Genomic DNA, 26684 nt, shown 5'->3' on the forward strand with positions numbered 1-26684 from the left:
AGCCCGTGACCCTTTGATCCCTCAGCTTTTATACTGAGCATGAGGCAGATGGGATGGAATACCCTGTTGGTCAGTTTTGGGTCACTTGTCCTCCTCCCTGAAGGTGGGACCCCACTATGCTTTTCCGCTTCCGACCCTCCAACGTGGCAAATAAAGTCGGTTGGCCTTGGCTGTTATAGCAATAAGTATAAGCAGGAGCCTCTCTGCACGCCATGCCTGGGCATCAGCTGTAAACATTGGTCTTATCACTCTGAGAGAGTGAACACTGTCTGCACAATATGCAGTTAATTTCAGTAGTTAGAAGAGGCCCAGCTAAGAAGCGAAGTTACCGAACAAAATTGGTTCTGTTTTACCTCAAACCAGGACAATCTTACTTCCAGTAATGCTTCCACGTCTCTGACTCTTGTAAGAGCTCTCGCTTTCATTCTAACACCCCTAAGCTATGCCCTTCTTCTCTCTCATTAAATAATCCTTTCACTTCCAGGAAAGTGGAAGTTTAACCTTTGAAACAAAACAGGAAACTTACTGTGCCGTTTTTGCAGAGTGCAGCATTATCTAGGTAGATGTAACCGCCAATAATATTTAACTGGACTCGCAAAAGAACTACTAGCATACAGGTACTATATACAGCTACAATGCTTCTTGTGAAACCTGTAAAAGAGACAACAGAATAACTTCAACATCAAAGAAATAACGGTGAGCCAAGGAGGGAGAGCACTCTCCAAGACTCAAGAAGTGCTCATGATTTTTAAATACAGTCTCTCTCACTGGTTGTCACAACACACGTTTTCACAACACATACCCAAGATGATCATGAGTCTAACGTGTGCTGGAGCTACATCTAAAGTGTCCCATTTGAGATCCTATATTAATACATGTTTGCATGTTACACAAGTTATTTTGGGAAACAAAAATTATACAAGTTACTCCAGAAGGAAACTGGATGTACTGTCAAGTCATCTTTCTTCATTAGGCCAGGAAATACACACAGTATGTTAGCCCCCATCATGCAATTAAGACACAGAAGGCATAACAGCAGCTTGGGAAAAAAGTTACCTAAGGCAGGAGCAGCTAATAACTAAAGAAAATTAAAATGAGCATCAGCTACCAGCTGCTAGACAACAGAGGATGTGTGGAAGAAGTGACGTGAATAAATCTGGATGAGTGCTGAATAGCAAGGACATGGGCAGAAAGCAGCTGGATCAAAAGCAGGATCTGTAAAGGTGTTGTGAAAAGGAGAAACAAAACTTAAAGGAAGGAAAGGCAAAACCAGAGAGGTGGTAGGGATAACAAAGGGTACCAAGGAATCAAAAGTAGCAAAAAAAGCTCAACAGTATTTCACTACATAATTATCCAACTTCACTATTCTTCCTTCCCTTCCACTGCTTCCATCAGCCAATAAATAAATAAAAAGATGAACCAAAGGGTTCATAGCCGCTGCTATGGTGGTTATCTCAAACAGGCTTGAGAAGACGAAGTTGCTTGCCAGGTAAGGGCTGGCCTACATTTCTGATTGATGTCTTCTGTTAGGTTCAACACAGAACTTTCTGAAAAACCAGTTTGATTTTTCTGTGATGGCACAGAAAGTTCTCACAAAGTTTTCTTGAGCAGGGTAGCATGAAGGCCAATAGAAATCTTCACCTTCATCTCTGAGCTTCTGGAAAAGATTTGCCATGTAGTGTGTTACACTATCTTTGTATCTATTAAAACAACAAACCACCGCAAAGTGTGCATTTTAAAGGGTGTGAATGACATTTAAAATTTATGCTAAATATTATGCAGATGGAATCTTTTGTTTCCACTTACTTATTATCTTTAAATCCTCCCATATTTCTAACTTGTTTGCTGGCCTGTAGGAAAAATAAATGGAAATATTAAACATTAAAATGTATATTTTCCTTTGAAATTAATAAACATGTTAAATGAAACAGTGCTCTAAGGCGAGCTCATTTAACTGCTATTAACTATTCAGATCAGATTCCCGTCTACATTGATTTGCCTCATTCAAGAATGCAGTATATAAACAATACACTATGAAGTCACAGAAAATATATTCAAACTTTAATGTATAAATGTAGTATTTAGTGATGTCAATTATACACTTATATTTTCAATTTTGAGTTACTACGCTAAGCAGTCAGAAAAAGCCCACTGATGGTACAAAGTGGTCTTTCCTGGGGCCTCGATCCTATATATGTAGACCTCAGTTCAGTAGGGCTTCCTGTATCCACCTGTGCATAATAAGCACAGCATCAGAATTTCTATATCCTACTTTCTTGCAAGATTTACCATTGCTTGATGTGGTCTTAAAGTTCAGATTTGACCAGCAAAAAACAGATCATGACCATCTGTGGACAAGAAGTCATGCACCACCCACACAAATGCAAGTTGGTCTTCCTTCTTTTGTTGAGGCACATTTGCTTTTTTGACCTATAAAATTTTAGGAATTGTTTATATTATGCAGTCAAAAGAGCAAGACTGTAGATTGCATAGATACACCTGAACTGCCTAAGGTACACTGCATATTTATAACCACCATCCACTGGTGATGTCGGCAACCTAGCAGCAGCAGCGATAAAAGGAAGCTAACCATCCAAAAAGTTTCATCAGCCATTCTCACCTGACTGTTAAGCACTGTCAGTAAAGAATGGCTACTACATCTGTATTGTGGAAGAAATAATTTGTGAAAGTCACTTAGAGAAACATTTGGTCATTTCTTCGGATCAGAATTAAATATTTAGGGCAGATAGTTCAAATTAACCTATGCGTAGACTTGACAGTAACCTAGTTTATAAAAAATAATACACTTTTCCACCAGAAATCATTTCACTTTATAGGCACAATTTAACATTGAGGAATGCTTTCACCTGTCTGGAACAAACACATGCATTTTGGCATTAGTTTGACCATTATATCACTTACATAAACAATGAATTTTTAAGCTTACTGCTATCAAATAACATGAATGAACTGATATAATGAACTATTAAGTCTACAACTCCAAAAAATAGAGCGACAGAGTAAAGAAAGGATAGCTGGAAGAGATACAAGGATCCATGGCACACACAAAAACAGTTTACGCACTTCTCTTTTTGCAAGCTAAATCAACAGTTTTAAAAGCTATTCTAAAGCAAAACAGAGGAAAGACTGTTAAAAAAAATATAATATTTCTATAGATAAAACACATAAGTAACAAACATGGTCCTGTTACGAGTGGTAAGTTTTCCATGCCAACTGAAGGGAGAAAGAGAAGCCAATACACCAACATCTGCCAACTATATTTGCACCTGTTATGTCAAAACGTTTTCTGGAGCTCATGCTTACAGTTTCTCCTCACAAAATAAGGCAACGGCCAGATAACAGTTTAAGCCTGCAGTGGAAATTAATTTTTCATTGAGTAAAACACTTATGAAAAATACATTAAATATTCCATTAAAACTAACTTTTCCTAATTTGCTTGTGGTAAATAATATTCAGTTACAGTTGCAAATTCTCTGATAATCTGTTATAAAAATATCGTTCAGGCTGTAACTCCCACTTCAGATATCACATTCTGTTGCCTTGTGGGATTTTTTTTGACTGAAAAAAAGACAATGATAGGATAGGTAATCTATTAAATTCTGGTCAGCTGAAGTTATAGGTATATAAACTAGTGGAAGGAAAACTAGAAAAGCAGTCTAGAGTGAGTCAGAAACCCTGTGTTAACTGCCTACATAACACTTTTGCTCCATGCCAAATGCCAAGCAGTTTACTCTACTTTTAAGGTATGCTATTATGCACTTCATGTGTTAAAAAATATGCTGTTTTTTCCTGCAGTTGTAAGAAAATCAAAGGTGTTTTCTGACAAGGAAGCATTCCTCTTAACATATGACATGCCCCTAACTGTTCTACTTCAAAAACAACCAAAAAAAAATTACTTCTCATAGCTTATATCCATTTGCAATCTCATCTTGGATACTCTCCACTACTATTCATGTCTGACTTTGATAAGATTTTTATATTTTTGCAAACACAACATCAACAACTCAGTCAAGATACTCTGTCCTGTTTAAAAGAGGACTACATCTTGTGAGTACTTTATCTGCCTATCTTATAAGCACTTCAACAAAAACCATGGCTCTCACTGCAGCACCTTAAAGGAACTAATGTTGCTTGTAATGTTAGGAAAATACCAGCCCTACCTATCAAAATACATCTAACACAACACAAAATATTTACATAGCGATTTCAAAATACTTTAAGACTGGTGACTCAATGCGACACAGAACCAAAATCCTGCATGCTCTCTGCATTATAAATATGTAATTTGAAAACCACGTTATCTTGTGAGCAAAACAAGTGCTCTTTAACACAATTAACAAAACAGCTTACCTATTTTTAAGAAGGGATGTGAGACTCTCAGAATTTAATTGATGCATTAAGGCATCCCTCAATGTTGGAAGCATTGACAGCACTGTTATTATAGGAAGAAAAAAGAAAAAATTTGTCAACATAAAAATAATAATAATAATAATAAACCTATCCTCAGCTCTCTCTCGATAGCTGCGATACAATGCAGATCCCATTGCTCAACAGGCAAAGCCGTGAGGACAAGCAAAACAGGAAAACAGAAAACCCTGGGAGTACTCAGAAGCGCAATTACCTGCGTGCCTCTTATGAGCTTGGGCACAATGCTGCCCTTATGTGGCTATATGTCTGTGCTGGCTCTAGCTGCAGATGTGTACTCACATCCTGCATATCTGCGTCTTCAACTCCCCAGCTGAAAAATCTACACTGTTGCATTTCTCCAAATGAGAATAAGAAGTTTGGTTTTTTTCCCCAACAAGAGAACCAGAGAAAGGTATGTTTTAAACAAAAGCAAGCTGGTGGTGGTGGTGGGGGGGGGGAAATCCTTTAGTCAGTGTACAATCTGCTGTTATACAACGGGAACAGGAAATTGAAAACAAGCATGCACAGAACAGAAGAAATACTAAGAACAACACATGAAAAATCTCCACAAGAATGCGTGCTGCCAGACAGAAGGTACTTCGTACAATGAAGGGCAAAGAAAAAGTCCTTGCAGTGAAAAATCAATCCCAGCACTACAAAATACAAAAGATGAAAATGAAATGCCAAGGTATTTCATCTCAGGATACACACAGTGCACAGAAAGCATTTGCAGCCATCCAAGAAGCCATTACAAATTTCAACAGGAAAAGAAAATGCTGCCCAGTTTGTTTTATAGGAACAGTTTTGAATGGCCTGTACTTACAAGAATGACAAGGATTTTGTTAAACTCTACCCTACCATCTCCTCTCCAAAAATCTAAAGACCGGTGCCGTAATATAGACATTTTCACTTTTTCCTCCCCAGCTAGTCAGGTACCTTTTAACTGTTAAAATGTAGGGAACTAATGGGCTGATGTGCTTCTTATTTGTAAATAAAAATTACCTACCGAGCTCTCTGTGCTATAATGAGTAAAATAACCCTGCTGTAAATTCAGTACTGTTTGAATCTGGGTGCTGTATCAGACCACAATACCACATGCAGTTTAGGGCAACACACAAAGGGTCTTGAAGTGACAAAAAATTGTAACCTGAATGTATATTCATATGAATTATAGACGTATATATTCAAACCAAAGGTTAAGATGACCCCTAGAAATACCTTCAATCCTCTGTTCTTCAGATTCTGGCTTTACTATGCAAAATTATTCTATTTATGCACTAGTATTTAATTAAGGTTTTGAATTCACCTACATTTCTTATTCTTCTTTTATCCTCTCAATATGTAGTATAAATCACCAAATAATTCCACCTATGAAAAACAGTAACTATTTCCTTATCTTACCTGTCATATTGCACGTCCTCTGATTACTTTCAAAATGATACTGCCTTCGTGCTTGTGCGATGTATTCAGCTGCCTCTCGTTCTTGGATTTCTCTGATTTTCTTCTGCCCGTATCTTCCCAGTAAATAGACTCCTACAGAGAGATTTTCATATTACAAGCTGCTTTAAAAATGTGAGGAAGGCCTGTTCAGCCTCTTTGACTTTAAACCATAAGAGTGCATAGTGGAATTTTTTGGGATATGTGGGTCTTGAGTATTTTAATACTGATTGACAAAGTAATACTCAGAAATAATCTTTTCAAAAGTAATTAAAATGTTGAGGGTAATGACTTGAATCAGTATAAGAAACTTTCCCAAGAAGAGATATCTTACTTTTCAAAGAAGGCATTTTTGGTACTACTGCAACGCGAACACTGAGTACTGAAGAGATTGAAGCAAATATTGGGAAGAGAAAAAAAATGTAGGGTAACAAAAATAAAGACTAGAGAAAAGAAACTGAAATGCACAGGTCTGGAGAGGGATGCAAATTTAATTTTTTTTTTAAAAGATACGCTTTCTAAAATCAACAGAAGTTAGAGATAAAACTCATGTCTTAGAAATCACATACGAGAAAAAAAGCTACAGACCAACACTTCCTTTGCTGGTTCCTGAAACTTGTCTGTAGGAAGAACAGCTTCAGCAGGGCTTGACTGTGGCCCTCTTATTTCTTACCATGCCTTGTCCTACTCTCCAGCCCCACCCTTCTACTCTTGAGGATCTGATCATCCCTCATCACTCTCATGATGAATCTTCATTTCCACAAAGACCCACCAAAAATTTTTGCTCTACATTTCTTCCTCTCCCAACATACATCCCGCTTTGAAGTTTCCCCCAACTGCTCTTCCCACACCACCAGGGGTTCACAGAGATCTCTCCAGTCTGCCCACAGCCCTCGTCTCATCTTCCTCATCTCCATCCCCCTTTCTAAGCCATTCCTCAAGATACCACTACACCTTCTACACTTATCCTCAGCACCTTTGCCCACTGCGAGCTGCTTTGCATGAATTTCTCCCCCTCCACCCAGGGGGGAGAAGATAAGGGAGGAACAAATCCAAGCAGAAAAGAGTATTGTACAGGTTGATCATCTTCTGTCCACTGGAGAGCAATCCCCTAAATAATGAAACTCCTCTACAGTGTCAGCTCTAACTGTCAAGTCGATAATGGTAGACAGAAGAAATACGAGTATCAAATCAAGTCTTTATTCCCCCCCCCCCAAGCACTTTCAGAAGTGGTAAACACAGAGCTACAAAGTTTTCTTCAAAGTTCAATTTTCACATTTCAACGCTAATATCTGAATGAATGAGGCATATAACAGTTGCTGAATACTGAGAGTTTTACAAATATTTTTATAAGCCTGATTCACAAAACTAAAAAAAAAAAAAAAAAAAAAAGCCAAACTCCAAGATTTTGAATTTAGCTACATTTTTAATGTCATTAAAACCTTTCAATACATTCTCCAAAACTATCATCAGTGTTTCAAAAGGCTTGTCAACTTTGTGCCCTGATTGTCACGGTTGCAAAAAAAATCCAGCTATTCATATCAGCATTATGTTTCCTAATTGGCAACTTCAAGCCAGACCAGTTTGGAACAACCACAGTCACTTCCATTTATTTCCCAAAAGGCTCATAAAATAAAAATGGGGAAGTTACTCTCTCTTGCTTCAGCCTTTAGGCAGCCTGACAATTTGCCATGTGGAAGATTCACCCCATTAGATGCAAACTTTAATATTATGGTTCCATATACATAAAATGCAATTTTACCACTAAACTGTTAACCAAAACGAGACTTCATAAACAACAATTAGATTATTTTTCTCTAAAAAATTACCAATTCCTGCCAAGAATATCAATTTAGAACACAACTGTAAGGGTACTGATTTTTGGGTTGGGTTTTTGGATTTTTCTTTTTTTTTTTGGCAGCTAACATACTGGAACAGGAACAACTTTTTAGTATTAGTAAATAATTTTTGAACACAAGATTTTTCCAATCATTTTATCCCACCACATTTTTCACATTACATTCACACATAGTCACTTGTCCAAATGACTACTTTTGTTTATTCCTCTCCCGGCCCCCACAACAAATCCTTTAACTCCAGGTTTTGTGGCAGAAAAGTGGTAAGTATAAAAAAAAAAAAAAAAGACTCTTCCTGTACGTACACAGAACACATGCAAACAATTCAAGAATCATGTGCATGCCCTTGAGTGATATGCTGGAGCAGCACCTTTATAATTAAGATTGAGACAGCTAATTGCTTAATACTCGATTGTTAAAGCTGTGTGATTACTCTGTACTAAGAACTGCTGTGCCTCCTGAGGGTCCAAAGTTGCATTAGCAGTTATCCAGGTTTAACAAGGAGTTGTCTAAAATGATGCAACACCAGCTATTACTAGTCTTATTTCTCCCCCCTTCCCTTGAACTAGGCTGTAACTTTGACCCATCACTAACAGATGTTATTCACCCCGGCTTCATCTTTAAGAATGCAATGCATTAGAAGTTAATCAAGGTAAAAGTTCCACCATCCACACAGCTTAAGCAAAACCAATGAACATCAAAAAAGTCTGGATATCAGCAGCAGGCTGCCTCTGTTACTTGTCGTTGTTGTCATCTTTGTGACAATTAATTTCTGCCCACTAGTTGCTTGTGCCTGAACACAGCATTGGAGCCTCTGCAAGTTTCCAGCTTATGGGACGTCTCAAGGAGCTGCCAGCCTGGGAGACGGTCTGCATGTGTGTTCACATTTTACTTTAGAACTACTTTGTCTAGCTATATTGACACACGCAGCATTAATCCAGAAGACTTGAAAATAACAGACTTCTATAGAAGTCCAGGCTGAACGCATCACACGAAAACACTGTCACTTGGAGTTGGAAGCCAGACCAGAGAAAGCCACATCCCCAGGAACTGCCATGTCAAGTCAGCTAATGTACCTGTAAGGAACTAAACTGACATTTTGAACATCTCTGTTGTTATAAACAAGCAAAGCAAACACCAACTTTTTACAACAGCTAATATAACTCAATTTTACCTCTCAGTATGGGATAGGAGGATTGCAAAAAGTGGCAGCAGCAACATTTTACTCATGTCTAATTAGCTAAACCATTGTATAGACGGAATCTCATACTGAATCTTTCCCATACGTTCCATACAAAACCAGGAATTAAGAAAATTCAGCAATTATGAGACTGCCTAAAAGATAATTTCTGCATTCTGCCTTCTCCTGCCTTCATTAAAACGTGAATTATACAAACAACTATAGTCCCAACACTTCTGATTCACAGAGGGTTCAGAAACAGGTGAGTGGTACAAACTACATCAGCTGATGCCAGAACCTTCAGGTACAGGAACCTCAGGAAGGATCTGAAATTACAATTCAGACTGTTAAAAACTGATATACAAAGTGAAATGTAGTTACATTTGTATTGGTTGTCTGTGCTGGTTTTGGTTGGGGTAGTGTTAATTTTCTTCACAGTAGCTAGTGGAGGGCCACGTTTTGGAATTGTGCTGAAAACAGTGTTGATAATAGAGATGTTTTCGTTATTGCTGAGCAGTGCTTACACAGTATCAAGGCCTTTTCTGTTTCTCACCCCACAGCGAGTAGGCTGGGGGTGCACGAGAAGTTGGGAGGGGAAACAGCGTGGACAGCTGACACCAACTGACCAAAGGAATATTCCATACCTTATGACATCATGTTCAGCAATAAAACTACAGGGGAGGTTAGGGGGGGACCACTGTTTAGGGACTGGTTGGGCATTGGTCAGTTGGTGGTGAGCAACTGTTTTCATTTGCATCACTTGTAGTTCTTGTGTTTTATTTTTCCTTTCTCTTTGTTACTTATCCCCCCCCTTCTCTACAATTTTTATTATGATTATTTATTTTTTAAAATATTGAATCATTTTTATCTCAACCCATCTGTTTTCCTACTTTTACCCTTCCGATTCTCTCCCCCACCCCACTGAGAGGGGGGTGGGCAGTGTGAGTGCGCAGCTGTGCGGTGCTCAGCCACAAACCATAACTTTGTCCTACAACACCGGGAACACCCGGGGTCTACAATACCTATGTCCTGTGGCAGCGACACTTTGATTCATCTGTTAACAGTGAATTGAGACAAACATGCTCTAATTTGTCTGTGTAGCCCTCTTCAGCTGCAGCATTGCATAGGCTCGTCCCATCTAAATGTAAGTAATGGAAGTAGCTTACAAAATCTGCAGGTTCTTACATATTCATGCCAGTGGTATCAAACAGGTAGGATATTTCTCACATCACTTAAGTTACGGCTTACCTCTCCCTCAGCCCTTTCCTTTCTTCACAGATAGAATGGAGGGATGAGCAGAAGGGTGGGATAGGTAACTAGGAGGCACCAAGTTTTCAGGAAAACTCTTTACAACCCTATGTAACCTTTCCTCTCACTGCCATACTTTCCTCAGGGAAAAAAAAAAAAAAAAAAAAAAAGATCAAGGGAAAATTTTCAGTTTTAAGAATTTCATTATGTAGAAATCGTGCTGACACACTGAAGCCTGTATCCTCCCAGAACGCCGACAGCTCCAAAAGTTGTGGTTTGTCCTTATGTACGAGCAAGCTATGCATCAACTGACATATAACTGTTCCATTATGGTCGAAAACCATATTTAAAATAAAAAGACACTAAAGCCTTATTCGCACCACTGAGTCCCACTAAAACCTATTTAATGTCCCTGAACTCACTCACAAACCAAGACAACTTTCTTTGCTAAGCAGACTCCTGAACTGAAACGCTCTTTCTGCAAGCTGAAGGTTGCAACAGATGAAATTGAGCAATAATTCATTCACCAGTGAAATCAGAACTATACATTTCAGGCACACCCTGAACTTGCTCTTCTACTGCAACAAGAGCATGTCAACAGCGAATCATTTTGTAACATCCATTGAAATCTGTCTTGAACACTAAGCACTGAGATAGGTAGACTTACCTTAAAGTGATTTCTACTGAATAAGAACAAGTGAACATAACACATCCTTGCAGCTCCATCATGCTAGCTATCTCCCTGCTTTACATATTTCTGGTGGGTTTGATCCCAGAGTACTAGATTTTGCTTGCTTGAAGATATTGAAGTCTTCATAGTATGCAATTTACTTTACATTGGTAAAAGAACAGACTCCTGAAGAACTGGTTGTTATAGGGTCTTTGCTAAGTTGAGGTTTTCTCAACCCCTCTCTATGGTTAAGGGAAAAATCACACCTACTTCAGTTGCTTTTCCCTCAATTTGAGCTCTTACAAGTTTTCTATCTTCATAAGCAGAAAATTGACAGAAATTACACAAAGAATGACAACCACTGATAAGACATAAGGAATCCATGTCAGTAAACAGAGGAAAGAGCATCAACCAACTCAAATTTTGATGCAGTAATTCTTCAGTAACACAACACTGATACAACACTGTATCAGTAATAATGTAGAGACTCTTCTGCACCATCTAAAGAACCATTAAATATTTACATTCATCTCTGACCATGTGCCAGTTAAAGACTTAAAATCATTAAACCCTGTGATGTCCCATTTTCTTTGTTACATCCCCCTTCCCAGAAAATGCGCCTACAGCTCTTAAAAAGAACAAAAAAACACCACAGACATAGATTCCAGTCTCTGGTATTAAATCAGCAGATTTGGATAGTTTTCTTAAATCATTCAGCCAATTTCAAATATTCTGTCTTCAAGTAAAAGCAGCGATGTAAAGTTGCATTCTACCTTTCAACATTAGGCAGTATTTTTTGGAGGAGAGTCCTTTGTGGACCTGAGAGTTCTGATTCATCAGTGGTGGCATTACCATAACTCCTGGAGTTATTTTAAGGTCTGATCCATCACTAATATGTAGATGGCCAAAGCACTCAAGATTCAGTTGCTGAACAACTGTAGTGCAGCACTCTGCAGTAAACCCCTCCATCTCCCAGTCTGCCCTAAAATACCACAGTGCAAGTTGCAGCTGGTGGCAGCTAATGATGTCCCCCTGCTTGCAGATGATTAACTACAGAGTCTCAAATACAAAAAAGCAGTTCTCTACAGCCTCCTCAAATACAATATGGCCTGGGAAAACAAGTACCTGATCCATGCTGCAGGCAACAACAGCATAGTTCAATATTTTCAGTCAGAAGTTGAAATGCTTGTTACAAGAGGAGCATCTTGAGATTTTTTTTGATTGGTCATACTTTAAAAGACTATATTTTAGTACCTGATTATTTTTTTTTTAAGTGTACCTCAACCAGTCAGTAGCATTTTAGCGAAAGTGACAATGAACTGTACACAAACAGCACCAATCATAAGAAAAAAAAGCTGCAAATTCAGCACTAATAGGATGGCTGTTTGATGTAGGCTGGCAGAGGGTTGTTTATACTTGATGAATTTAGGATTTCAGGCTATAAGGACTACGAAGAGCCAGAAGCTCTCTGATATCTGCTTTCTCACTAGGACATTGATCCACGCTTACTAGCTGAAACTAGGACAACTGATGTTTTTACTACTCCTATTTGTCCACCCACCACTCTCACAAAGACAGTTGAAGGAGAGGGGGCACAGCTTGCAGGTTACAGCCTGGTACATTAAAGAAAATCTGTTTACTTAACATGGTGGGTTGTAAGTGTAGTGGCTCAGGAACTGGTAAACGTTACTTCCTGCTGTACTTGCAGAGTCAGAAAACCTGCAGGTGAAGGGGTAAACTTGGAGAAGCGGTCTGACAAGTACTTCAGTAATCATCATCTAACCTATTACTGTGTATTAATCGGCACTTTTCAGAGAAACGCAGAAGAAATTCATGCTGAAAGGATGCAGAGGACAACAACCAAGGCAAGTCAGAAGTATATACAATTCACCTTTACAAGAGACCTCACCTAAACAGGAGAAAAAAAATATTTAACTGTTCAGGCAAGTTCCAGTGGGTATAAACAAATACAAACTTTCCTTAGCAACTCTGTAATATTTAACTCTGCACCATTTGCATAAGATATAAATACATCTGATGACTGAGCATGCAAAGACACAGCCATACCTTTTGAGGAGTACCTAATCTCCAGCTGCACAGCCACGCACTTCGTTATTAAACACAGAGACAGATCCAAGGTGTTATTTTAAATCCAATTCCGACTAAAAATAATCCTATAATAACGCCAAGGAAAGGAGGAGCTTACCAGCCCATAACCACCCTACAGGTTAGACGAGACCTTTCAGGGAGAGAGAACGGCTTGAATAATTAACGTAAATCCTACTCTGCAGTAGAGTTTTGTGTCTGCCGTTGGTTTATATTCGACAATTCACCTCACCGCGCAAGCCGCTTTTAAAACTATGGGCTTTCAGCCTCCGTCCTAGAAATAACGACACAAAGGTGAGCCACACTTCGCACGGTCAAACTTTACTTCAAACCAAGGCAGGCGCCCGCCGCGAGAAGCCCCGGGCCCGAAGGTGGTCGGTGGGTGCCTTCGGGCGCCAAGCAGCGAGGCGAAGGGGCTGCTCCACGCCACGGCGGAGCTCCCCCCCGCAACAGCCCACCGCCCACAGGGCCGGCCGGGAGGGGACGAGGCCGACCGGGCCCGCGGGCACCGCCGGGCCGGTCACGCCGGCGGTGGCCAGCACTGGGCTCGCCCGACCAGCTTCCCTGCCAGCGGGGAACCCGCTCCACCACCGCGGAGGCTGGCGGGGCTCAGCGGCCGAGCGCCGCCTCCCAGGGGGGCCTCCCCGGCGGGAAGCGGGAGCACCTCAGCGGCAGCGGGAAGGCCCCGCACCGAGCCCTGTTATCGCCTACCACTGCCGCCACCCCTCGGCCCCGGCTACCGGGTACTCACCGCCGAGGAAGGTGCCGAGGACGAGGCATTTCTTCTTGTGCCGCTTGAGGAAACTCCAGAGGGACCGGAGCATCCTGCGCGCCCGGCCCGGCCCGGCCGCCCCTCACCTCCCCGCGTCGGCGGAAGGGGCGGTGGCAGCGGCCCCGCCCGCCGTGCCCGCCCGCCCGGCCCCCCGGAAACACCGCCCGCGCTCCGCCAGTGCCGGCCATGGCGGAGGAGGAGGAGGCGGCGCTGGTAGCTTGGATGGACCAGGCCCTCGATGTGGTCAGTGCGGGCGGAGGGGGCGTGTGTCCCCCCAGTGCCGTGAGGGGTGCGGGTGACTGGGATGCGCTCCCCCGCGGGGGGGGGAGGCCTCGGAGGAGGGCCTGAGGGGAGCGGGGAGCCGCAGGGCGGGCCGCGGCCTCCTCCACGGCAGCGCCGAGGGGGTGGGAGAACGGGGCTTGGTTAAAGCCTGGCTCGTCTGTCTGTGTGTCCTGCAGGCTAAAGAGGCGCTGGAGAACGGGGAGGTTCCCGTCGGTTGCCTGGTGGTGTACGGCGGGGAGGTCATCGGGAGGGGCCGGAACGAGGTCAACGAGACGAAGAACGTGAGTTGGGGCGAAGCGGGGCGGGGGGGCGGGGGGGGGGAGCCTGGTCAGGCCCGGCCCGACCGCCCCTGGCACCGGCGGGGCGGCTGGTTCAGCCCCGGCCGTCACGGGAGGGGTTTGGGCAGGTGAGGGGCAGCTCTCGCGACGTGTCACCTCGGCGCCCAGCTGTCGTGAGAGGGCGGGCGGGGGGGGCGGGGCGGGAGTAACGGGATAGATGGCGAAACAGGGAAGGTCGTGAAGTCGTGGTGTGAAGCGGGGATGCTGTCGTCCCTGGAGGGGGTTTAGGTTTCAGACGGGCTCTCTGGAGGCTTTTAAAGTCAGCCGGGGGCGAAGAGTGGGACAGGAGTGACCTGTGCAGCCTTTCTGTTGGAATTCTTTCCGTAGATGCCCCAGAAAGAGCTTGTGTTGTTAGAAAACTAGCATTTTCATGTTATGTGATAAAGTTATCTGAAAAGCAGTAAGATATAAATCGGAAATCCAGCTCTGTTGCTTTTCTAGGAAAACTGCCGTACAAATAAACAAGTAAATAAATAAATAACAGTTTCATTTTGGAAGGGGCAGGGGTAAGACAAGGAGTTGGGAAGTTGTGTAGAGTTACAGAATGTGTAGGCTGACAAAATCTCACGTTTCGTTTACAAAAGTCGTTCCTTTGACAAAGTTGTTCTTTCTAAAAAAAAATTGCCTGTAAATTTTAGACGTGATGCTTGCAATTTTAGCCATCAAATTAGATCTTATACATGCTGAGAAACCCGTTAAAGCCAACGGATTTTGTGCAACTGGAAGTTTTGTGTAAACGGATCTGATTGCAGGATCTGTCTGTAACTTATATTAGATGTCTCAAATCTGAAAATGTAATAAAAGGTGAAAATGAGTCTTTTAAGCCCCAAAAATGTAACAGTAAACATGAATCATTATACTAATTTGTGCTACAGGACAATGCATAACATATTAAAATAGTGATACAACTCAAGGAAGTCAGATGACACAGAAGCTAGGCATCTCAAGTTAAAGCAGTGTAAACACTGTGGGGAAGCAAACACTTCTTGGGAAAATTGTGCCAGAGTTATTAATGCCATGTAAAAATCACACGGGCAGAACATAACTGACAAGACTGATAACAAAATCAGAATCAACTTAAAAATATTAGGGAAGCTTTTGGACTTTTTTTGTATTAACATCCAATCAGCCTGATCTAAAAAAAAAATGTCTGAGTTTTGGAAACAGTAAACTGTTAGTATCTTTGAAAGCCAGTCCTTTTTTCAATTTCTGTTTAGCTCAAGTTTCAATTCTTTTGTGGCTTAATTTTCATAAATGCTTATAGTATAGTGATTGGAAATGCTGGGTTCTCAGTGCTTCTAAATTTTGTATCAGATACTTAATTGCTCCATATAGTCTAAAAGAAATTGTGAGCATGAAAGAGGCACTTGCTGGGAAATGTGAACAGAGGAAATTGTTTTCAATTTTCTCCTACTGATTTCTGGCATTATTTAAGAACAATCCTGGGGAAAAAAAAAAACAACTCTTGAACCATTGAGGCAGTTCCAGAGAACATCGTAAATTTGTCAAGGTCCTAACCAATTTCTTGTCCAACCTCACATTGGAGGACTTCTCCAGAACATGATTCCTCAGATGGCTAGAAAACATCTGATTCCCAGTATTAAACTTTTTATGGTCTGTTTATATGTCTCTGTTCTTGTGCCGGCATCATCCTTTATTTTACAAAGCATGGAGGTATTTGAAGTCATATTCCCTTTCAGCTTTTGTTATTCCCTGTTTTCCCCAAGTCAGCTATTTAATCTCCTCTCAGAAGATAGGCTTTCTTTCTGTATTCATTCTAATAATTCTTGTATACATCCATTCCAGCTTTGATTCATCTTTCTTGAATTCACTTAACCAGAATTATGTACTTTATTCCAGGTGGACTTTCTCCTGTGCCTTGTTTGTTAACGATAATATTTCCCACCCTTCTTGGAAATAAGTCCACCTATCTTCTCTGGACCTGCCTTGGTCCATAATGCTGTTTTGTTGTTCTTCATTTGCTGTTTTATCTTTTTTTTTAGTCCCATTTATAAGGCCATCCACTTCTTGAGTGATACTCTGACCCTGTCTCTTATGACAATGTCGTTCATCACGTGAAAGACATCACATCATGTTTCTCCAGTTAATACCAATTTCACAACTGAAAATACTGACACAAAATTATCTTTGAGCATCTTTGCTAATTAGTTCCCTCTGGATAAATATTTCGCCTTTGAATGCAACTTCTCTTCATTGCTTGATTACCTTACATTTCTTGTGCTATGCTGTTTTCCCCAGACTGACAATTATTTCGTGTGTTACGCTGTGCCAGGTGCTTTGTAGACATTCAGAGAGATGAGATTAGTGTTTCTCTTGCCTAGAAAGAACATTTGTCAAAGAAAGTTACTAGGTTAATTTAGTGTCAGCTGTCTTATGTAAATCCACAGTGTATTTTATTTCATTTCCCTTTTATAGACTGGGCCATATAATATTACCTTCCAAGTTTGTTATGTTGCATGTTTTGCTGTTGAGGCTGTCTGTAGATGTCAGGATTGTATGTCCTTCCTATTTTTCATTACAGTGACTGTTTTCTCTGACAGGTTTCAGTCATGTGATTCATATATATATATATATATTACATCGCAAAAGCATTGCTATGGGATTGGCAGCCTCATGCACAAGTTCCTTCGAATTTTTCTGGTGGAGATGATCTATCGTCTTGGGGTTTTGCCCTTCATCCCTCTTCCATGCCCTGGGGAATTTAATCATTTGAACATTGTAATTCTGTACTCCATGTGCTGTAATTTCTGCTTCCATATTCTTATTCTGTCTTTGATCACATTCTCCACGTCATTTTTATTGAAAAGACAAATACTGATTTTGTTTTGGAATAGTACTATAATTATATGAGCCTCATCTCAAGGTCACTGTAGTAGTTCTAACTCCTTTTTCACGTGTTTTTTCTCAAGACGTTTTTACTTTTTATGTAATTTGTTTTGCAAGGTTGACGTTTGGTGATTCTTCCTTTAGCCTTTGCTATTGTTTTTTTTTACTCCTTGCAAACTTTCTTTCCACTTTTAAAAACTGATCATTTATCCATGTAGATCTGCAGTCCTTCCCTACAATTTTGCCCTTGCTCAGAAATCAACTTGCCACTAAGCTTTGTGTCAAATAAATTCCTTGTCTTTTCCTTAAGTAAGTCTGTGCATCCTCTAATCCTCTAACTGACTGGAGTTACAAGCAGGTATTGTCTTCTTTATGCCCTCTTTCATTCTGTTCCTAAACTGCTAATGTTGGCAAAAAGATTTAGTTGCTGAAAGCTCTCCAGTTTTTTCAGTCTGTCTCCTGTCACCCTGTGTTTCTGCCCTGCCTGTCCATAGCAGAACAAGATGTTAGACATACTGCCGCTTATTCTGTGGAAGTTATTTGCAAAATTATTGATCATCATCACATTCTTCTGGAAGAAGTGTCTGTTGGAAGAAGGGAGTTCATATACAGCTGTGTTTGTTTAATTTTATTTTTTTTGGGAGCATGGCTGTGGCACCAGCATTTCAAAATAGTTAGGCATGGCATTACTTGTATTCATTGGGCAATAGTGCAACAAATGTCTGTGTAAGACACTAGTTTTCAACACCCTGGCAGTAACAGTCACAAGCTTGTGCCAGTACTGTGTTCCCTCCGGTAGCTCCCACACTTGCTTGTTCACAGTCTTGCTTCAGACCAACCTCAAAATTTTCTTGCTTGTAACGTATGTGACCCTTCCCAACTAGAACTCTTTGGGTTTTGGCATCTTTATTCCCGTGTGTGTGTGACGGTGTGTTCCTCCCAACTTGACCTTTTCCCGTAACCCTGCTCAAGCAATAACTGCTGGTGGTGGTTGTGATGGCTGCATGTGGTTGTGATGGGTGCATCCGGCTCAAAGTGGATTCGGGAGAGACAGATAACAACACAGTAGCCAATGGCTAATTTATGGCAATGTGCCCACCTAACCACAGTGCTGGTCAGTGTCCAACTCAGGCCAGATTTGGAACAAACTAACATCTGCAGTCAGTATGTAATATGACTGAGTCAATCATCAATCATCTTGCCCCCATAAATAGTAAGCAGTCCGAAAGCCCTTTCAGCTCTCCTGCACAGCAGTGGGCTGACGCCAGGATCTCTCCTTGAGTACGGATGCCTCTCAAGATTACTCCTTGAGGTTGAGAGACTCCTTATCATGTCAGATAAGTGAATTGGGAATAAGTGCTCTGAAACTTTGAAATCTTAGCTAAGTGATATAAAGGACTGATTGTGCATTTATAATCCTTTAGACATAAGCTGTTGACCAAGTCTAGGACTAAGTTTGGATCGCCACACCTAGGCTCCTCTAAGGGATGGAGTCAAGAATGCAAGGGAGTCCTCTCTGAACCTCGTGACACAATGCGACGGTCTCCCTAGCAGTTTTGTCTGACCCTGTCCTCTATGCAGTATATAACCAAGCGTATCTTGCCATTGTATCTTGTTAAACCACTGTCACATTTATCATGGAACGGTGTTAACTCTCAGTTTTATATCAATAAAATATATTGCTGCTTCTCACTTGCGAGTGGAGTGCATCGCTCCATCTGCGACAGTGTGATGCAATCATTTGCTTCCCACTAAAATGCTGTCTGTCTTAGGTCCTTTGTTGATACATGCAGACTTCTCCTCTGTTACCTTCTGTTGGGTCATTGTAGCACGTGTCTTTGCCCAGATCATCTTGCAAGTACAATATGCAATAATTGAAAATGAGACATTGTTTGAACTCTTAAATTACTAATGAAGCCACAAGATAATATAGAACTTTGAGCTCTGGCCCCCTTTACTCTCACTTCTTAATTCTTTTCTAAGATTTAGTAAGTAAGCTTTTCAGTGCAGTGGTGGTATCTTTATTTGTCTATAAAACATTTGCACAGTTTGGGGCACTATTTTAAGGCTTTGTCAAGGCTTTTTCCCCACTGACATCAGCTTCAGATAATTTTTCCTTAGAACACCTTTTGCCACTCTAATAATTTTCTTTTTCCCTTTCTACTCTTACCTGCTGTTGTTTTCTTGGCTTTAAAATAATGTATAAGATTGGGCAAGTTGAAAAACAGTAGGCATTTATAGAAGCTTATGAGCTGAGTCAGTGACTCAAAATGAAAATAAACTTTTTTTTGTATGTTATGTTACACACAGCAAATCAATAGAAAGACTATCTAGTCATAGCTCAATACAAAACAAAATCTTAAGACAGACCTAGAAGGTCAGTTTTCCCCCTATATCTTGTCTTTAAGAAGGACCTTTAGCAGATGCTTAAGGAAGGAGCTCAAGAAACAAGGAGAGAGTAGCGTAAACCTTCTCCTTGCATATCCTTTCCACTTCTGAAAGTGAATAGCTTAGGGACTTCCAGAACCCAAGACTGTCTGGATCATTGTTTCTGATAGCTGTCTGTGCACATATCCTCCATGAATTTGTCTAAACCTTTTTTGAACTCATTTATGGTTTTGGCTTCCATAGCATCCTGTGGCAATGAGTTCCACAATTTAATTATGTGCTTTGTGAAAGAGTACTTCCTTTTGTTTGTTCAAAATCTGCTGCCTGATAATTTCATTGGGTGCCTGCTTGTTATTAGAAATAATAAATCACAATTTACTGTTTGCTTTTCCACATTCTTCTTGATTTTCCATAAACCTCTACTGTAGTCAACTTGGAAAACTAATGACTGTATCTGGTGACTTAAGAGACGTAGTCTAGTTAGGCTCTGTACGGAGGCTGTTCTTTAACTTGGATAATCCTTTTTCACCCTGTAGTTAATTTGTCCTGGTGTTCCCATGTCTTCATGAAGTGAGATGACCAAACCAGTATGTATTACTGAAGATGTGGATTCACCGGGATCTAGTAATATTCTATATTAGTGTAATCTCTTTCATGTTGCTGTCTTCTATTACCGCAGAAGCCAGTATGACTTGCAGCAGCTGAATAGCTTTTCTTGACTTGTACTCCCAAGAGCAGCAGAGGCCTAAAAGCTACTTGGTGTACTCAGTATAAAGCAGTGTCATAGATTAGAGGCACATTTTCCTCTGATAAGGAAGGCTTACTGCTTATATGCTTTCAGTTTGTTCTCAGGAGTCAAAAAGACAATATGGTATTCATGTCTCTTCTGATCTGAGTGGCACAAAACTAGAATAGCCACAACTTACACTTGTGAGTTACGGTAGCTGTAGTAGTTCTGAGGCATCGTTCTGCTGAAGGACATTGTGCTTTGTCACTCCCTAAGATGTGTACACTGAGACTTCAGCTGACATGATCTTGTTTATTCAAGTAGGGCAACTCATGGCAACATTTCACTACGAGATCTGGAGGAATCATGGCTCCATATTGATTCAGATCCATGTTTTTATGCCAAGTAGGTTCATTACTATGTTAGTTCAGATCACAGGTGCACGCATGGAATAACTTTCTTGATTGTATCTGCTTACCATGCTTTGATTTGTATCTCAGAGATCACAAACTGTCTTCGTTTCAGCTGAAACTATACTGAAAAGATTCACTCAGGGAGCATACCTAATGCACTCCAGGTGTTGCTGGGAATATACCATTCATGGGACTAAACCAGAGCTAGGCCTGTGTGAACTCCCTTGAACTGGTGCTGAGCCCTCAGCAGTTTTGGCTTACAAATACACTCCTCTTGCACTGCACTATTTGCTCATGTAGGCATAGGCAATGTAGATCTCTGTAGAAGTTTTAAAACATTTTTAAACAGTATTAAACTTAACCACTAAGTTACCTATACATGAGTTCTTTGCCATACATTGTACAGCATCTCACAGTTACCACCACAGATCTGTACAGTGCGGAAACATTAACCCAAGTGCATGAGAGGAAGTTATCTAAAATCACATAAAAACATATGTAGCAGAGGTACAAGTATATTTTGGATTGATTAAGTCTTAGTCTAATGCATGTGTCAACACCATCCTTATAGAATCATAGAGTGGTTTAGGTTGGAAGGGACTTTGAAGATTGTCTAGTTCCAACCCCCTGGCCATGGGCAGGGACACCTCCCACTAGACGAGGTTGCTCAAAGCCCCATCCAGCCTGGCCTTGAACACCTCCAGGGATGGGGCATCCGCAGCTTCCCTGGGCAACCTGTTCCAGTGTCTCACCACCCACCAGAGTGAAAAATTTCTTCCTGATATCTAATCTAAATCTACCCTCTTCCAGTTTGAAGCCATTCCCCCTCATCCTGTCACTACATGGCCTTGTAAAAAGTTGCTCTCCTGCTTCCTTGTAGGCCCCCTCCAGATACTGGAAGGCTGCTGTAAGGCCTCCCTGGAGCCTTCTCTTCTCTGGGCTAAGCAATCCCAATCCTCTCAGCCTGTCTTCATAGGATAGGAGTTCCAGCCCTCTGATCATCTTTTTGACCCTCCTCTGGACTTGTTCCAACAGGTCCATGTCCTTTTTGTGCTGAGGACTCCAAAGCTGGACACAGTACTCCAGGTGGGGTCCCACCAGAGCAGAGTAGAGGGGCAGAATCACCTCCCTTGGCATGCTGGCCACACTTATTTTGATGCAGCCCAGGATATGGTTGGCCTTCTGGGCTGCAGGTGCGCATTGCTGGCTCATGTTGAGCTTCCCATCCATCAACAGCCCCAAGTCCTTCTCCTCAGGGCTGCTCTCAATCTGTTCTCCACCCAGCCTTTATTTGTGCTTGGGATTGCTGCAACCCAGGTGCAGGACGTTGCACTTGGCCTGGTTGAACTTCATGAGGCTGGCATGGGCCCACCTCTCAAGCCTGTACAGGTCCCTCTGGATGGCATTCCTTCCCTCCAGCATGTTGACCGTGCCACCCAGCTTGGTGTCATCAGCAAACTTGCCACTATCTGTGTTGCTGACAAAGATATTAAACAGTACCAGTTCCAGTACCGACCCCTGAGGAATGCCACTTGTTTCCACTTGGACATCGAGCTGTTGACTGCAACCCTTTGAGTGCAGCCATCCAGCCAGTTCCTTATTCACCAAGTGGTCCATCCATCAAATCCATGTCTCTCCAATTTAGTGACCATGATGTCGCACAGGACAGTGTCAAATGCTTTGCATGAGTCCAGGTAGATGATATCTGTTGCTCTCCCCTTATTCACCAACACTGTAACACCATAATAGAAGGTTACCAGATTTGTCAGGCATGACTTGCCCTTGGTGAAGCCATGTTGGCTGCCACCGATCACCTCCTTATTTTCCACGTGTGCCTTACCAGAGTTTCCAGGAAGATCTACTCTGTGATCTTGCCAGGCACAGAGGTGAGACTGGCTTGCCTGTAGTCCCTGGGTCTTCCTTTGTTCCCTTTTTGAAAATGGGGCGTTATGTTTCCCCTTTTCCAGTCAGTGGGAACTTCACCGGACTGCCACAGTTTAGCAACTGCTAAAACTGCAGTTTAGCAACTTCATCCTCTGGTTATTTTTTCCGTAACAGATTAAAAAGAAGGAAAATACTAACAGCCTTAACTCAAATAAGTATCAGGCTTTGTAACTGGAGAGTCCTTTCATAACTAGTTTGTTGTGATATTTCTGTTGTGACTTTTGATTGGCAAAACACACGGCTGCAGACATTCCAAAGCCATACTGGGACATTACTGATTGTTTTTGTCTCTCTGCAATAAAAGGTAACACTTCTTACGTCTGGGTTTTTGTGCTATGCCTGTTGCTGTGACCTCTGAGATACTCGTTATTCAGTCGTCTTGGATTAAAAAAAGAGAAATCAATATTCTTCTGTCTTTTTGCAATCGGGCATATGCTGCAATCCCTGCCTATTACTTGAGGGACTTAGTGTACATATATGTATTTCCAGGCAGCATTAAACCTGATGCAAACCAAAAATACTACAGTACGGTAAGTAGTTCCAGAAACATACTGAAATTATTGCATATTCACAGCATATTCATTCCATGCAGGCACAGTAACATTGTCAGAGGGGTGAAAAGGTACCAGCAAGGAGCAGTTCCTTAATATTTCCAGAGAAAGTAACCCATCTTGCATTCTCACTCTTGGAAGCACAGTGGGTTAGATGAGTTGTTCTAGGGGGCTTTGTGTGTCTCTTAAGCCTCAAGGAGAGCTTTCATGCCTTGTCTTATTATGTTGGCATGACAGAGTGGAGAACTGAGCAGACTCCTCTGCCTAGCAACAGGTAGAAGAAAAAACTGGTTTGTGCTTGTGGATTTTGTGTGTGCTGCATAGGACATTGAGGTTGAATATGTTCTTTCTTGGGTTGAGCCCAAACTTCTGCAGTTTGGGCTGTATGAAGTTTCTTCTGCAGCTTGGACCAGGAAAGAGATGTAATAAAAAGAGTCTTCTCAAGAAAGCGTTACATTACTTCTTTAACAGAAATGAAAATAATTGCATTATTAATAAATTAGATGTCAGGCCATCGTGCCTTTGACTTGAAGGAATAATTTCATGACATTGTGTTTTATTTAATTTGTATCTGTACAAGTGAGAAGTTTAAAGCTATGAATCAATTCAAACTTTTAAGAAAATGTTTATGTTTATCTCCTAGGCTACTCGACATGCAGAAATGGTGGCAATCGATCGGGTCCTTGACTGGTGCAAGCAACACAACAGAGATTATACAGAAGTGTTTGCACAGTCGGTATTGTATGTTACTGTAGAGCCTTGTATCATGTGTGCAGCCGCCGTGCGCTTGATGAGTATCCTTTCATGCTTATTCATGCTGGGAAACCTTATGTCAAAACATTACTCTTTTGGCAGTGAGCCCACACAGGGGGACTTGGCACAGTCAGGCAAAGCCAACAGGGGTACCACCTTATGGTTTGAGTGTCTGCACCCACCTCCATTTACTGCATGGTAAATAGCGAGAGACTCAAAAATGAAAGAGAAATGGTGCAATTATGACAAACAACGATTTCTCTTAGGGATGTAGAGATATCTGTTATTATGTAAAATGAGGTAATCGCAGTTCAGTGTTCAGTTTTGGTGTATGGAGGCTTTGTATGCCTGTTTTGAGATTCATGCTTCTCCTTTTCTGAGGAAGGCTGGATGTGCATCTTCAGCAATACATCTTACATTACTCAGAAGTATGTTCTGATTTTATGAGGGAATTGTAGTGCAAACTAATTTGGTTTGAAAGGTACAAGCACATTTTAGTGAAATGTAATGACTACTTAAATCAGGCTGCTTTACTTCCTGCTTGCTTTTCACTTTAACTTAATACCTTAACTCAGTCACATAAATTCCACGGGTCGTATATGGTTGTCGAAATGAGCGATTTGGAGGCTGTGGCTCAGTTTTGAGCATCTCATCTGATGATATGGTAGACACAGGAGAACCATTTGAAGTAAGCTATAAAATGTTTTCCTTTGTTTTTCAGCTAGGGTACTGTGCCTAGCTTCATTATTCTTGGAGAATGTCATGCATCAGTTTAAGTAATCAGAAGTCAAGTGAACTTGACTTTACAAGAAAATAATGTAAAAAATTTAAATCCTTAAATTAAGGAAAATAGAGGGAAAGCCTGATGACAGTCTTAAAATATTTAAAAGGATGCATCAAAGAGGAAAGAATTATACTCGTGCAACAAGGTGAGGAATAAATATATCTGAAAGATGTGGAATACTTAGAACAGTAAGTGTATGCTGCCTGAAGAGATGAGGGAAGAATTATTTTAAACTGCAGAATGTACAAACACATAATTAAAGATCAAGTAACAGCAGCTTACTAAGTTACTGGTTTTTAGCTGTGCCACTGGAAATGATTGTATTTGTGCTCCCAGTCTATCCATATACAAGGTAAAATGCATTAGTTTAGTCCTACTTCATATAGTTCAAATCCCAAAATAAATACAGACTGTAAAAGTAGCAGAGGAGATTTAGTTTAGGTATCAGGAAACTTTCTGAACAGTAAGGATACTGAAGGACTGGAACAGAGTGTCTTGGGAGAACAAGGCATCTTTGTCATTTAAGAAAAGCTGGACAGGCATTCAGTGGAAGTATAATATACATAAATCTAGACATTTTACAGCATTATACTAGTATACCTATACATACATATAGATAGAGAGTATTTATGGCATCATATTTATTACATTTTATGTAGTTGTAGATGATACTGCCCTATTATACAAGGATACTGATTAGGGTTCTTAGAGTTCTTTTCCACACTTAACATTTATGATTTAATGAATGTAAAAAATAAGTAATATATTTCAGCATTGTAAATAAGCACAAAGGCTCAAGGCTCAGAAAGAATTTTAGCCAGCAAGACGATATTGTTTGGCAGTCCAGTGTAAAAATGTTAAGCATCTTTCTTATGGGGTGTTTGTGAGACTAGCATCTGAATTAATTTGTATAGTCGGTACTGGAAGAGTGTCCATTTGCTAACATTGGCACATGGTAAGGAGAAGACTCTTGCTACTACAGGTCCTTCCTTTGTTTCTGTAGACAGCTGCAGTGGGATGTATAGGTGTAATTCATTATTTTCTAGCGTGGGTGGAGATTCATTTAGTGTTAGTGATATTTAAATGTTTGTCATTAATGTTCAGGGCCTGGAAAAATACTTCAGAAGGACCAAAAAGGTCTGAGAGGTGACTGTTAGGAATAAAGAATAGGTGTGTGGACATACGTTGCCTGGTAGGAATCTTATCTACAAATACCTTGGTGTATGTCTCTTACATTTCCAAATGCTTGAAGAGCATATGAAGTAAGTTGGAAACACATTAATAAGAAAAAAGTGGAGGTTGCATATAAATTTTACATAAGTTACTAAGAAAGTTTGTTTTGCCTAACTTGAAGTTAGTAGGGAAATTATTTACTAAGCCTCAACATATTATTTTTCAAAGGTATGAGATATTCAACCTGAAAAGGAGATTTTCTGACCCCCAATTAAAGGTACATGTTAAATTAGTGGAATAGACAGTACAGTTGTTTACAGTTATTCTGTACTTAAGGCACTATTGTGAAACATAGAATATTTTATTCTTAGATGTGCTCATGAACATCATTCTAATTTCAACAGTGCGTTTCTGGCTATCGTGCCAAAGAAGCAGTGGAAATGTTAAAAGCTTTCTACAGACAAGAAAATCCCAATGGTAGGTTTCACATTAATGGATCCATTTTGATCCCAACCTAACGTAAAAGAATGCTGGCACTGGTATTAGTGTAATTAATTTCTGATGTTTTTTCTCCCTTTCTGTTTCTTCTTGGCAGCACCAAAATCAAAAGTACGGAAAAAGGACCATCGTAATTAGCCCTACGCTGATGGGAGACAGAAACTTACCAAAAAATGATAACGTGATGGTTTCTTCAGCATCCTTCTTTTTTTAAATGTACGGTCCAATTAAACAGAACTTTTATTAATAGGATACTACCTGTTCCTGTGTTTTTATGTGTGTGATTTCT

At 40.8% G+C, this 26684-nt stretch overlaps 2 protein-coding genes across 3 annotated transcripts in view; one reads left to right on the plus strand and one right to left on the minus strand.

Annotated features, from left to right (window-relative positions):
- The window catches only part of PEX3 (peroxisomal biogenesis factor 3), a 24098-nt gene extending 10308 nt beyond the window's left edge, over positions 1-13790 (minus strand). For both annotated transcript variants that reach the window (XM_082480987.1, XM_082480988.1), the window contains exons 1-5: positions 13677-13790; positions 5830-5961; positions 4372-4453; positions 1807-1850; positions 527-651 (exon numbers count right to left, since the gene is read on the minus strand). In XM_082480987.1, the coding sequence (XP_082337113.1) occupies positions 527-651; positions 1807-1850; positions 4372-4453; positions 5830-5961; positions 13677-13749 (456 nt within the window). In that variant the 5' untranslated portion in view covers positions 13750-13790. The remainder of the gene's footprint in view (positions 1-526; positions 652-1806; positions 1851-4371; positions 4454-5829; positions 5962-13676) is intronic.
- A 57-nt stretch (positions 13791-13847) lies between these two features.
- Positions 13848-26647, plus strand: ADAT2 (adenosine deaminase tRNA specific 2). Its single transcript, XM_082481029.1, has 6 exons — positions 13848-13940; positions 14156-14260; positions 23831-23981; positions 24522-24628; positions 26302-26374; positions 26493-26647. Exons 1-6 carry the CDS (start codon positions 13884-13886, stop codon positions 26531-26533), a joined length of 534 nt encoding a protein of 177 aa, XP_082337155.1. The 5' UTR covers positions 13848-13883; the 3' UTR covers positions 26534-26647.
- Positions 26648-26684: the final 37 nt, after the last annotated feature.

This window comes from Vanellus vanellus, assembly GCF_965231255.1.
Source record: "Vanellus vanellus genome assembly, chromosome: 3".
NCBI lineage: Eukaryota > Metazoa > Chordata > Aves > Charadriiformes > Charadriidae > Vanellus > Vanellus vanellus.

What these genes read in the sequence shown, in the direction of transcription:
- ADAT2 (XM_082481029.1), top strand. Translation starts at nt 13,884, where the DNA reads ATGGCGGAGGAGGAGGAGGCGGCGCTGGTAGCTTGGATGGACCAGGCC. An exon ending in TGGACCAGGCCCTCGATGTG is followed by an intron (nt 13,941 to 14,155) that starts GTCAGTGCGGGC and finishes TGTGTCCTGCAG; the next exon opens with GCTAAAGAGGCGCTGGAGAA. An exon ending in AGGTCAACGAGACGAAGAAC is followed by an intron (nt 14,261 to 23,830) that starts GTGAGTTGGGGC and finishes TTTATCTCCTAG; the next exon opens with GCTACTCGACATGCAGAAAT.